Source organism: Mobula hypostoma, chromosome 13 (genome assembly GCF_963921235.1).
Source record: "Mobula hypostoma chromosome 13, sMobHyp1.1, whole genome shotgun sequence".
Classification (NCBI taxonomy): Eukaryota; Metazoa; Chordata; class Chondrichthyes; order Myliobatiformes; family Myliobatidae; genus Mobula; species Mobula hypostoma.
This window is the reverse complement of record NC_086109.1, coordinates 94,918,877-94,933,003: the sequence shown is the minus strand read 5'-3', so window position 1 is coordinate 94,933,003 and position 14,127 is coordinate 94,918,877. Positions and strand designations below refer to the sequence as shown.

Here is a 14,127-nt window from a genome sequence, read left to right as displayed (position 1 = left end):
GGCAATGTGACTTGGGAGTTCCTATGCAAGATTCCCTAAAGGTTCATTTGCAGGTTGAATCTGTGGTGAGGAAGGCAAGTGGGATGTTAGCGTTCATTTAAAGGGGACTGGGATATGAAAGCAAGGGTGTTGAGACTTTATAAAGCACTGGAGAGGCCTCACTTGGAGTATTGTGAGCAGTTTTGGGCCCCTTATCTCAGAAAGGATGTGCTGAAACTGGAGAGGATTGATAGGAGGTTCACAGAAATTATTCCTGGATTGAACAGATTGTCATGTGAAGAGAGTTTGATGGCCCTGAGTTTGTACTCAATAGAATTAAGAAGAATGAGCTGTGACCTGTCAACTGGTGAAAGGTCTTGATAGAGTGAACATGGAGAGGATGCTTTCTATGATGGGAGAGACTTGTTTGCTGGTGGGACAGGCAATGAGACAGCAGTGTCGCCTCATTGTAGCTAGGACAAGCCCTCAGTTGTTGGGGTTGCATTACAGCATGACGTCCAGGCTCGGTTGGGGTGGCCTCACCCACCAGTGCTGCCCTCTAGTGTTGGATTGGTGGAGTTACAGGCAGGACTGCTGGGAACCGTCAGTTTGCAGGATTTGTCGCTCCAAGGACCTGGATTAGAAATTTGTTTTCTTACGTTACTATGCTCTTTTTTCACCTTTCTTATTATTTTGAATGCGCGTGTATATTTTTGCACCTCAGACCCAGAGGAACGCTCTCTCATTCAGCTGTGTTCATGTGTGGGTTGAATGACAATTAAACTTGATTTGATTTGATTTTGACCAGAGGACACAGCCTCAGAGTAGATGGGTGTCCTTTTAAAACGAAGGTGAAAAAGAATTTCTTTACCAGAGAGTGGTGAATCTATGGAATTTGTTACCACATACAGTCTTTATGTGTATTTAAGGCAGAGGTTGATAGATTCTTGACTGGTCAGGGCATGAAGGGATTCAGGGAGAAGGTAGGATTTTGGGGCGAAGGTGAAAAATGGATCAGCCATGATGAAATGACAGAGCAGACTTGATGGGCCAAATGGCCTTATTCTGCTCCTATATCTTACGGTCTTATAGTAATTAAACTAGAAAAGATATAGAAACAACTCATGAGGATGTTGTCTGAACTGGAGGCCTTGGGAAATTCCCATGGTTGGGAAAAGGGCCTTCCCCTTTTCCCAACCATGATCCCCCTCTCCCTGCTCCCTTCCCACTCTCAGTCCACAATAGAGACCCAGATCAAATTCAGGTTTATCATCACTCACAAATATCATGAAATTTTTTTTTTATTTTGCAGCAGTACAATGCAATACATAAAATTACTGCAGTATTTTGCAAAAATCTCAGGCACCCTGGGTGTGTGTGTGTGTATATATATACACATACACACACATACACACCCAACCACTTTGCATAGTTCTGTGCATGAAACAACCAACAACCTCGGACTGTGTTGATCTGCACCAACAACCAACACAGTCTGAGGATGTGCCAGGGGCAGCCCGCAAGTGTGGGCACGCTTCCCACGCCAACATGACATGCCGGCAACTTACTAACCCTAAGCTTTGGATGGCGGGAGGAAACCGGAGCAGTCATGGGGAGAGTGTATAAACTCGTTACAGGCAGGAACAAACTCCTCGCAGAATTGGATCCTGATCGCTGATTACTGGTGTTGAGAAGCGTTGCACTGACCACGATGGCACCGTGACGCTGCGACTCTCATTGCAACAACAGGGATGGTATTGAGTGGAATGGACTGGTCGTGATTGGGACGTAACTAAAAGGAGTGCAATTTTATTGATACAGACAGTATATGTACCATATTGTGTTGGCGCGTGGCCAAGTGGTTAAGGCGTGTGGTCTAGTGATCTGAAGGTCACTAGTTCGAGCCTTGGCCGAGGCAGCGTGTTGTGTCCTTGAGCAAGGCACTTAACCACACATTGCTCTGCGACGACACCACTGCCAAGCTGTATGGGTCCTAATGCCGTTCCCTTGGACAACATCGGTGTCGTGGAGAGGGGAGACTTGCAGCATGGGCAACTGCTGGTCTTCCATACAACCTTGCCCAGGCCTGCGCCCTGGAAACCTTCCAAGGCGCAAATCCATGGTCTCACAAGACTAACGGATGCCTATAATTTAGCATATTGAGCATCAGCAAACTTAGTAACAGAGGGAACATGGTGATTTAAATGAGATAATTTTCTTTGCTTTGTTTTACAGAAATAAATACTTTCAAGAAATGGATGATAATGGTAAATATTTGTGCTTTGTTGTTTCTGCCTCCACCCTCCCCCCCATTTCAAAGATGCACCCTACTGCTGTTCATATTTTCTAGCTTTCTCCCTCCACCCACTGAGTCTAAGCTTTTATAGACCAGATTGCCCACGTCAAAGTAAAACTTATTATCAAATTATATATTTGTTACCATGTACCACCCTGAGATTCGTTTTCTTGCAGGCATTTATAGGAAAAGTAAAGGAATAGTACAGAATCTACAAAAAAAACTGTGCATAAGCCATGACTGACAAATAACCAATGTACAAGACAAGACAAACTGTGCAGTGAAATAAAATAAATACTGACAACATGAGTTATAGAGTCCTTGAAAGTGAGTCTATAGGTCACAGAATCAGTTCAGTGTTGAGCTGAGTGAAGTTATCCATAATGGTTCAGGAGCCTGATGGTTGAGGGGTAATAACTGTTCCTGAACCTGGTGGTGTGGGACCTGATGGTTGAGGGGTAATAACTGTTCCTGAACCTGGTGGTGTGGGACCTGATGGTTGTAGGGTAATAACTGTTCCTGAACCTGGTGGTGTGGGACCTGATGGTTGTAGGGTAATAACTGTTCCTGAACCTGGTGGTGTGGGACCTGATGGTTGAGGGGTAATAACAGTTCCTGAACCTGGTGGTGTGGGACCTGATGGTTGTAGGGTAATAACTGTTCCTGAACCTGGTGGTGTGGGACCTGATGGTTGAGGGGTAATAACTGTTCCTGAACCTGGTGGTGTGGGACCTGATGGTTGAGGGGTAATAACTGTTCCTGAACCTGGTGGTGTGGGACCTGATGGTTGAGGGGTAATAACTGTTCCTGAACCTGGTGGTGTGGGTCCTGATGGTTGAGGGGTAATAACTGTTCCTGAACCTGGTGGTGTGGGACCTGATGGTTGAGGGGTAATAACTGTTCCTGAACCTGGTGGTGTGGGACCTGATGGTTGAGGGGTAATAACTGTCCCTGAACCTGGTGGTGTGGGACCTGATGGTTGAGGGGTAATAACTGTTCCTGAACCTGGTGGTGTGGGACCTGATGGTTGAGGGGTAATAACTGTTCCTGAACCTGGTGGTGTGGGGCCTGATGGTTGTAGGGTAATAACGGTTCCTGACCCTGGTGGTGTGGGACCTGATGGTTGAGGGGTAATAACTGTTCCTGAACCTGGTGGTGTGGGACCTGATGATTGAGGGGTAATAACTGTTCCTGAACCTAGTGGTGTGGGACCTGCTGGTTGGAGGGTAATAACGGTTCCTGAACCTGGTGGTGTAGGAACTGAGTCTCCTGTACTCATCGCCTACTCAGAGCTTAAGCTAGATTCCCTTCGTCTATTTCTAAACTTCATTCAAGGAAGGAACTACCTCATTGTGACTCATGGGACGTCCCCTCAGCTCCGCGAAACTTTCACACTTCTGCTTTCCTGCATTCCCATTCTGAGAAATTCCCGTCCTTTTTAAATGTCTGATTCCTAGGAATATTGTACCATAGAAAGTAGAGCACAATGTCGTGCTGACCCCTGAGATCAATCGAACCCTTCCCTCCCACATAACCCTCCATCTTGCTAACATCCATGTGCCTATGTCAGAATCTCTTAAATGTCGCCGACGTATCTGCCCTTACCAGCAGCCCTGGTAATGTGTCCCACACACGCGCCATTATCTGTGTAAAAAAATCCACCTCTGGCATTCCCCGAAACACTACTACAATCACCATAAAATGATGCCCCTTGGTATTTGCTATTTCAAGCCGTGAATCTTGCTGTGCACACAATATCTCCCATATTTACTGCCTTGATGTAACATTTCATTGCCAGTGACACCTACATAAAGAAAAATTCAAACTCCTGAAGTAGAGTACTGTGCAGAAGTCTTGGGAGTTTATATATATTTGGGTGCCTAAGACGTTTGCACAATACTGTATTTGCCAATGTGGAGCAGAGAGCGAGTTTGTAAATCTGGTGGGAGATAAGGATGTTGGGAATGGTGAGGGTGGAGTGCCACGGGAGCCACGTGGGACAGGTGGGGGAGACGGAGTACCAGGGTACGTGTGGTGTTGGAGCAGACACAGTCAACCCTGAGACACCAGGCAAAGTCATTTCACTCTGAACAACTGGTTTATTAATCATTACAGAATGTCCCTCTGGTGTTCCCCTCTCCCTTCCCCCTTTCCCAACCATGATTCCCCTCTCCCTGTCCCCTTCCCACTCTCAGTCCACAACAGAGACCCAGATCAGAATCAGCTTTATCATCACTCACGTATGTCATGAAATTAGTTTTTGCAGCAGTAGTACAGTGCAATACACAAAATTACTATGCTTCTTAGGCACTGTAGCTATATATATATACGTGCCTAAGACTTGCACAGTTCTGTATGTACTTAGAAACAGTGAGACGCAAATGGAAACATTTCTTTTTCAATACAGGTCACCTCTGATCCACCTGTTCCTCCAAAGTTCAATGTAAATTTGCTATCTAAGTTCATGTATGTCACCATATACTATCTCGTGATTCATTTTCTTGCGGGCATTCACAGTAGAACAAAGAAATGCAATAGAATCAATGAAAACCTACACAAAGGCTGACAATTAATGTGCAAAAGAGGACCAAACCAGGCAAATATAAAAAAATCAAATAATAATAAATAATTAAATAAATAAATAATATTGAGAACATGAGTTGTAGAGCCCTTGAAGGTGAGTCCGTAGAAAGTGGTCCAATACCTCCAGTCTCTGCCCTCTTGCTTCCTAATTCTATTCTTCCCTGCTTTGACATGGTTATTGTAAAACCTGAACTGAATCGCGTTCAAGCCCAGGATTGGCAGCAGTTAGTTCTGCTAACTCACAGTTCCAGGGATCTGCGTCTAATACTGGCCTTGGGTACCATCTTGTGGCACTCGTTGATCCCAGCCCTGATCGTGCAGGTTTTCTCCGGGTATTTGGGACTGTCCACATCTCGAAGATGAACTGGCAGGTTAAAGAGCTGCTGTGAATTGGTGTAGATGAGTGGCAAATGGACGAAAGGGGAGCTGATGAGCATGTGAGTTGTAAGGGTACAGGAGAGGTGGGCTGAAGGGAAATAAGAGAGCAACTGGTCTGCCGGGAGAGACGTTGACCTGATTGACTGAGTGGTCTAGTTCTGTGTTGTAATACATTAGTAAGCTGCTTGAAGGAGGGGTAATGTCCGGAGATTGAGAATAAGTCCCCCTACTCTTCCAAAAGTGGCCCATGGTAACCCATTCGTGTTTGCACTTTTGGCTTGGAACACAAACTCTGACTTTAACTCCATCATTTTCCTCAGTTGCCTTATCAAAATTATCCTCTGGCCCCGAAACTCTGCTTTCTACCGTCTCCACATCCGCTCATCCTCTGGCCCTGAAACCCTGCCTTCTATCTTCTCCACATCTGCTCAAGGCTGCCCATTTCTGCCATTCTCCTAGTCTGCATTTGATGACCTGATGGTATGAACATCGATTGTGTTAACTTCTGGTAACTTCTCTCCTCTCTCTTTTTCCATTCTTCATTCTGGTTCCCTTTTCACCCCTTCTCTTCTCTTTAGCTACCTTTCACCTCCCTCTGGTTCCCCTCCTGCTTCCCTTTCTCCCATGGCCCACTGTCCTCTCCTGGAGCTCTGCCCTTCCAGCTGACCTTGTAAAGTGTTACTCTAATTGCTGCACTTCTGTGTCACCTCAACCTGTACTGGCCACGCAAGTTGTGTTTGAAGTCTGTGAGGACCAGGGCCTTTCACAGGGGTAGGTGAGAACAACAAGCTTGGGTTTTTGCATTAATAATGGTCACCAACACTGGCCTTTAAATTCCGGCATGTTTAATTTACTCAATTTACACTAGATCCATTCAGAGGTCATGTTGGGATATGAACTCGTGTCTCTGCGATGATTATAGTGATTTATAAAATACGAGGGGCATAGATAAGGTAGGTGGTCAAATTCTTTCCCCCAGGGTGTGGGAGTTGACAACTAGAGGCAGAAGAAAGTTCCTTTTTCTTCAGCCCTTCACTCTTCCACCTGTCACCTGCCAGCTTCTCAGTTCATCCCCCTGCTCCATCCACCCACCTTCCCCCTCACCTGGTCTTACCTGTCACCTGCCAGCTTCTCAGTTCATCCCCCTGCTCCATCCACCCACCTTCCCCCTTACCTGGCCTTACCTGTCACCTGCCAGCTTCTCAGTTCATCCCCCTGCTCCATCCACCCACCTTCCCCCTCACCTGGTCTTACCTGTCACCTGCCAGCTTTTTACTTCGTCCTTAATCACCTACCCACCCACCTCCCCCCTCACCTGGTCTTACACCCACCCACCTCCCCCCCTCACCTGGTCTTACCTGTCACCTGCCAGCTTTTTACTTTGTCCTTAATCACCCACCCACCCACCTTCCTCCTCACCTCGTTTTACACCCACCCACCTTCCCCCTCACCTGATTTTACACCCACCCACCTTCCCCCTCACCTGGTCTTACCTGTCACCTGCCAGCTTTTTACTTTGTCCTTAATCACCCACCCACCCACCTTCCTCCTCACCTCGTTTTACACCCACCCACCTTCCCCCTCACCTGGTCTTACCTGTCACCTGCCAGCTTTTTACTTTGTCCTTAATCACCCACCCACCCACTTTCCCCCTCACCTGGTCTTACCTGTCACCTGCCAGCTTGTACTCCTCCCCCTCTCCCCACCTTCTTATTCTGACTCTTTCCTTTCCGGTCCTGATGACAGGTCTCGGCCCAAAACATCAACTGTTTATTTCCTCCATTGATGCTGCCTGACCTGCTGAGTTTCTTGGGCATCTTATGTCTGCTGCATTTGACAGGCTGCCTTCTCCAATCCTACCCCACTTCCAGCCTCTCGCAGAAACAGTCACAGGTTTCAATTGTTGCTACTGCTGATGGCAGAAATCATGTGGGGCATAGATAAGGTGGAAGGTCATGATATTTTCCTCCCCCTGTGGTACCGGCCACAATGCAAACATTATGTGAGGCACCCTCCTGCACGTGCAACCTATCCCTTATTGCTTGTGCTTATTACATTGGTTTGTGACATTGATTAGCAAACCTAGATTCTTTAGATCTGCCTGTATTCCTACACTACCAAGACAATTATCTCATCATGATCACTTCACGGCCTTTGGGGACTGACTGCAGCCAGAATGGATGTAGAATTTCCTATATTACAAAATACTTAATTAACTGTCGACCACCTTCAGATATCCTGTGGCTGTGAAAATCTCCACAGATGTGCCCGCTCCTTCGTATCATCCTCCTCGGTCTTGTGGACAATGAGACACTCTGCCCAGCAATGCCCCCGATTTAATCCGAGCCTAATCAGGGGGCAATTTGCAATTCACTGGTACGTCTTTGGACTGTGGGAGGAAACCAGGGCACCCAGAGGAAACCTACACGGTCACGGGGAGAACGTACAAACTCCTTACAGGCTGCAGCGGGAATTGAACCCGGGTCGCCTGCACTGCAAAGCGTTGTGCTAACCACTACTCTACCCTGCCGCCCATGAAGGCCAATGTGCCAAAAGCTCTCCTTTCACCCCTTTCTACCCGTGAGACCATTTTGCAGGACGTATGGATCTGGGTTCCCAGATCTCTCTGCTCTACCATTCTCCTCAGTGCCCAGCTGTTCACTGGCTAAGTCCGATCCTGGTTTGTCCCCCCAAGGTGCAACACCTCTCACTTGTCTGCATTAAACTCCATCTGCCATTTTTCCAGCCAGTTCTGATCCCGCTGCAAGCTTTGCTAGCCTTCCTCGCTGTCCACAACACCCCCAATCTTAGTGTGATTAGCAAATTTGCTGATCCGGTTTAAATCTTATTTCATTCAGTGATTTTTTTTTTACAATCTGGATTGTGCTACGTGAAAGGGCAGTGGAAGCAAAGTCAACTGCGTGCAAAAGAATTGGATAGATTCTTGAAAAAGATCTGCATGTCTATGGGTAGACGGAAGACCGTGGGGTGTGGGGGGGGGAGTGAGGCAGCCACTGTAAAGCTTATTCCTTTGTATGCTGATTGCCAAGTGACCTTTCATATTGCCAGTTTCTCGGGTGTGGATATCGTGCAACCTTTCCCTTCTAAAGACAGTCTTTATTCGCCACCTAACGTGGGCTTTAATGACATATTTTATTTGGTTCTGCTTTCTGGGATGTTTCACTGCATTAATAGTTGATACATACTGTAAATGCGAACTTTTATTGATAATATTTTACTTGATTCCCGCTCAGCACAACAAAGACTACAGCACAGAGGAGTATACCGACAGGATGCACACTTTCATCCAGAACAAGAGAAAGGTTGATGCTCACAACAGTGGCGAACACTCCTTTCAGAGTGAGTCCATTCAAATACACTCAGTGCCCAGTGTATTAGGTACACCAGTACACCTGCTCGTTAATGCAAATCTCTAATCAGCCAGTCATGTAGCAGCAACTCGGTGTATAAAAGCAGGCAGACATGGTCCAGAGGTTCAGAGATTCAGACCAAACATCAGAATAGGGAAGAAATGTGATCTTGACCATGGAATGATTGTTGGTGCCAGATCGTTGGTTTGAGTATCTCAGAAACTGTTGATCTCCTGGGATTTTCACACACAACCATCTAGAGTTCACAGTGCAATAAACAAAAATCCATCCAGTGAGTGGCATTTCTGTGGGCAAGGCATCCGTTAGTTTTGTGAGACCATGGATCTGCGCCTGGAAAGTCTTCACTCTCCAGGGCGCAGGCCTGGGCAAGGTTGTATGGAAGACCAGCAGTTGCCCATGCTGCAAGTCTCCCCTCTCCGCGACACCAATGTTGTCCAAGGGAAGGGCATTAGGACCCATACAGCTTGGCACCAGTGTCATCGCAGAGCAATGTGTGATTAAGTGCCTTGCTCAAGGACACAACACGTTGCCTCGGCTGGGGCTTGAACTCACGACCTTCAGGTCACTAGTCCAGTGCCATAACCACTTGGCCACCTGCCCACAAAAGCACCTTGTTAATGAGAGAGGTCAGAGGAGAACGGCCAGACTGGTTCAAGCTGACAGGAAGGCGACAGTAACTCAAATAACCACCCGTTACAACAGTGGTGTGCAGAAGAGCATCTCTGAATACACAACGCATCAAAAGTTGAAGTGGCAGCAGAAGACTGTGAACATACACTTAGTAGCCACTTTATTAGGTACAGGGTGTATCTAATAAAGTGGCCGCTGAGTTTATACTTACAACTGGATTTATAGCTCCCTTTAACTAGACAAAGCTCTGCATATCGATCAATTAAATTGAGCCCAGAGCGGAATAAGGGGGCACAACTTTAAAATTAAATCAGTGCTGTTCGGAGAGTTATGGCATTTCTTCACACAAAATGGTGGTCGTATAACTAAGTATGTGAGGGGAAAAGGCAGTTCCTGAAGCATTCAGTGTGTGTCTTCACACTCCTGTACCTCCTCCCAGACGCTAGTAATGACAAGCTGGCAAGTCCTGGGTGGTGAGGGTCCTTCACGATGGATGCCGACTGCTTGAAGCATCAGCTTTCGGAAGTGTCCTCGATGCCGGGAGGCTTGTGCTCGAGAGGGAGCTGGCTGAATTCCCAAGCCTGGGCAGCTCTCTTCGACCCTCTGCAGTGGCCCGAGCCTTCGTACCAGAGGCAACCGGTTAGAAAGCTCTCCACAGCACATCTGTAGAAATTTGCTAGAGTGTTTTTGCTGTGCCAGATAGACAAATCGCCTGGCTCCAGTTTCCCCAGTGTTTCTAAATACCCTAAAAACGATTAAGATTAAACGGAAAGAAGAGCAAAAAGGTGAAAAGCAAGGTCATGAGGTCAACACATTAGAACTAAAAACTTCCGGTTATTTTAGAGTTTGTTGAAACATCATGGATTGAAGTTAATTTGATTAACTATTGCCATGCAATATATATACACTCTGTGTGGTCACGTGGCCAAGTGGTTAAGGCACTGGACTAGCGATCTGAAGGTCGTGAGTTCGAGCCCCAGCCGAGGCAACGTGTTGTGTCCTTGAGTAAGGCACTTAATCACACATTGCTCTGCGACGACACGGGTGCCAAGCTGTATGGGTCCTAATGCCCTTCCCTTGGACAACACTGGTGTCGGGGAGAGGGGAGACTTGCAGCATAGGCAACTGCTGGTCTTCCATACAACCTTGCCCAGGCCTGCACCCTGGAGAGTGAAGACTTTCCAGGCGCAGATCCATGGTCTCGCAAGACCTAACAGATGCCTTTATATATACTCCATGTACAACAGCCGAGGTTACTTCATAGACCGATACAGTGTGAAAAAAAACAATGTAATCTATTAAAATTACAGTTGTGAAGTAATACATTCACTGTAAATGTTATGCAATCTGTACTATTTACATTGACGTAATTCCCCAGACACAGTATTGCAAAGGCCTAATGTATCAATTCCTTTTCTACAGTGGGTCTCAACCAATTTTCTGACATGACCTTCAGTGAGTTTAAGGAACTATACTTGATGAAAGAACAACAGGTACCAATTTCTTTCAGCTGTTATCTCCTTGGGTTTTATGCTCGTGCACTAAAAGGGAAAGACTAATATCGGATACCCAGGGATAAAACACAGAATGAAAGTATCACTAAGCAAGGCAAAAAGTCCGAGGAACAAGACCATCAGTGGCACAAGTATTCTGGCTTCTCCCCGCTTCCTGATGAAAAGTCTCCGCTCAAAATATTAACTGTTTATTCCCCTCCATACATGCTGCCTGACATGCTGAGTTGCTCCAGCATTTTCTGTGTGTTAGTCGAGAACATGCTGGCTGGTAGTGTAGTGGCACCAGCATCGGACTTTGAGGTGAGTGGTTCCGGGTCAAATCCGGCCGGCCCCTTGCGCGCTTTGCACCCGTGCTGGGTTGAGCCTCGAGCTAGCGACTAAACCTCATTTAAAAAAAAGACAAAATGCTAAAGAAATGGCAAGATTATCACCCAAAGTGCCACCAGGCATGGAGAGGAATAACATAACTCAAGAACATGAACACACCTTGACTGTGTATTCAACGTTGTTTGGAATTTATGTCCTCTCCTTTCTCATCTAGTTCTATAATTTTCCTTTTCCACTTTTCTGGTGGGAAACACTTTCATCTCTGGCTTAGGAGATCGTGAGTTCATTATATTCTAACTCTTTATACGCTGCATTGTTAATGGTATCAGTGCTTGAATTGCCTTTGTTTGGATGTTTTACTAATATCCTCCTCTAATCTGTGGGTGACACGGTGGCGTAGTGGATAGTGCAACACTTTAGAATCGGCACCCAGGTTCAATTCTGCCACTGTCCCTGAGAAGGTTACACATTCTCCCTGTGATAGCGTGGGTTTCCTCTGAATGCTCTGGTCACAGCTACTAAGTTGTGGGCATGCTACTTTGGTGTCAGAAGTGTAAGGAAACTTGTGGGCTGTCCCCATCTCATCCCTATGGTAATCTATGACCTCTAGTTCTAGTCTCACTCAACCTCAATGGAAAAGTGGAAAACCTTATCCATACCCCTCATGATTCTGTATACTCTGTGCACGTGGCCATAGAGAATGAAACAGCGTAATTTCAAAAAAGCAGGGGAACCCTCCCAGAGAGACTCTCAACGTTATCTCACTGCTTTTTGTTGTAGCTTAGTCTGTCCAGATAACGGCTGCTGCCTTTCCCTAGGTTTCAAAGATACTTCATTAGCTGAAACAGCCCCTGGCGAAAGGTGCTTCAGAAATAAAATACTTTTTTAATCTCTTGCTGTACAGTTGCTTTTCAATGTTTTGTGGCTTATTCCTACACATAAATACTCTGCAATGTTATTGTATAGACAATGCTGGAGTTACTCTGGACTATATTTCCTGCAGATTAATTTCTACATTATTTAATGGTGTTCCAATAACTAACCAGGCTATACAAAGCCCAGAAGCCTGGCAATTATATATATTTTTTTCGTAATTATATCATTGAGATATTCCTTGAATCTGAGTTTCTAATCATGGCAGAGTAGCTCATGAAAACTAGCAGAATCATCTTTCCATTTCATCTTTTTCATTTACATCTTTATTTATCACATGTACATTGAAATGTACTGAATAGTGAAATGCATTGTTTGCATTAACAGCCAACACAACTTAACGATTTAATGGGGGCAGCCTGCAAGTTCAAAGTTCAAAGTACATTTATTATCGAAGTATGTACACTTTATACAACCTTGAAATCCATCTCCTTACAGGCAGCCACAAAACAAAGAAACACAATAGAACCCATTAAAACAAAAGAAGACGGTCAAACACCCAGTATGCAGAGAGAGAACAAAAACAAATCGTGCAAACAAGAAAAGTCAGCCAATAGCATTCAGAACTGAAACTGATGATTCAGAAGCCCGTTAGCCTCAGTTCAGTGCAGAGACGAGTAAATCTCGCGGAGCAGGTGAGCTGAACTGGCTCGTCCCTGACCCCCTGACCTTTCCGATCCGGTCCGGCGCTGAAATCGTGCAAAGCTTGGGTTGTACCTTGCTCTCGGGCTCGAGCCCTGCCACCTCTATTCTGCATGTATCCAACCTTTTCAATTTGACTCAGAGCTTAAATTGATCAAAACTCAGGTGCCTTGGTAGAAGTATACCAAATTATGAGTGGTGTAGATAGAGTAAGTGCAAGCAGGCTTTTTCCACTGAGGTTGGATGGGACAACGAATAAAGGTCATGGGTTAAGGGTGAAAGGTGAAATGTTTAAATGGAACTTGAGGAGAAACTTCTTCACTCAGAGGGTCTTGAGAATGTGAACAAGCTGTCATGCAAACTCAATTCCAGTGTTTAAGGGGAGTTTGAATGGGTACGTGGATGGGTGGGGTATGGGGGGGGCTACTGTCCGAATGCAGGTCAATGTGAGTAGGTAGTTTAAATGGTTTGGCTCGGACTGGATGGGCCAAAGGGCCTGTTTCTGTGCTATACTTTTCTATGACTCTATGATTGTCATCTGAAATAAAGAGCTGGGCTCCAGTCTGTGGTGAATAACAATCTTCAGGCCTCAATATGACTAAGTTTACTTTTCCTAAAAGAATTGTTTCCTTTGTCCAATAGAACTGTTCAGCTACCCGGGGGAACCACTACACGAAAGATGGCCCATTACCCAAGTCCATAGATTGGAGAAAAAAAGGAAATTATGTCACGCCCGTGAAAAATCAGGTAAAGTTTCATAACTTATGGTCACTAAATCAGCCACAGAAGGAATACAGTCAAAGGAAAAGCAAATTCTATGGACACTGGGAAAATGCAATAAAAAACAGAAAATGCTGAAAGTACTCAAGTGGTGAGACAGCTCAGAGAGGGAGACAATGATGTTCCATTGTGATTAAAACTAATGTCTGATGGGATACTGACCATTCTGGAGCAGCTGGGCTTAAGACTGCTGATGTGTGTCGAGAATAACCTTGGAAGATAAGTGAACACAAGAACTCCAATTAATAAGATACTAGGCCCCTGGAACCAGGAGGGAGGATGTGTCTGGGGGTAAATTATGAGCCCTGATAACAGGGAACAAAGAGGACTGTTAGATCGCTAGACTCGCGCTGAGAGAATAATTGACATGTCTTTTAAGCGATTGATAATGTACTAACCTTGGGAGGCCAAACAAAGTTATGTGAAGTTGTTTGTCTTGCTGTATAAATATGAGCTTGGTATAACCTAGAATTCAGAGTTCTGGTGGTGATGGAGACTGCTGCAGACTCTCCATGACATCATGTTAATAAACTCTTAAAACGAATCTCGAAGTCACTCTGGGTGTCCTTACTGTTTCAGACATCCCACCCTGCAAAAACTCATTTCGGGGAGGTAGCACCATCAATTTGCGGGAGAATCCCGGAACTTCCGGGAGAGGTGGGATGTCTGCAAT

The 14,127-nt window shown here is 45.7% G+C and overlaps 1 protein-coding gene across 1 annotated transcript in view; it reads left to right on the top strand.

Moving 5' to 3' along the window:
* ctsh (cathepsin H) overlaps nt 1–14,127 on the top strand; it is a 40,819-nt gene that overhangs the window by 6,321 nt on the left and 20,371 nt on the right. The window contains exons 2-5 of the mRNA XM_063066559.1: nt 2,215–2,246; nt 8,491–8,596; nt 10,681–10,751; nt 13,317–13,421. Of these exons, the coding sequence (XP_062922629.1) occupies nt 2,215–2,246; nt 8,491–8,596; nt 10,681–10,751; nt 13,317–13,421 (314 nt within the window). The remainder of the gene's footprint in view (nt 1–2,214; nt 2,247–8,490; nt 8,597–10,680; nt 10,752–13,316; nt 13,422–14,127) is intronic.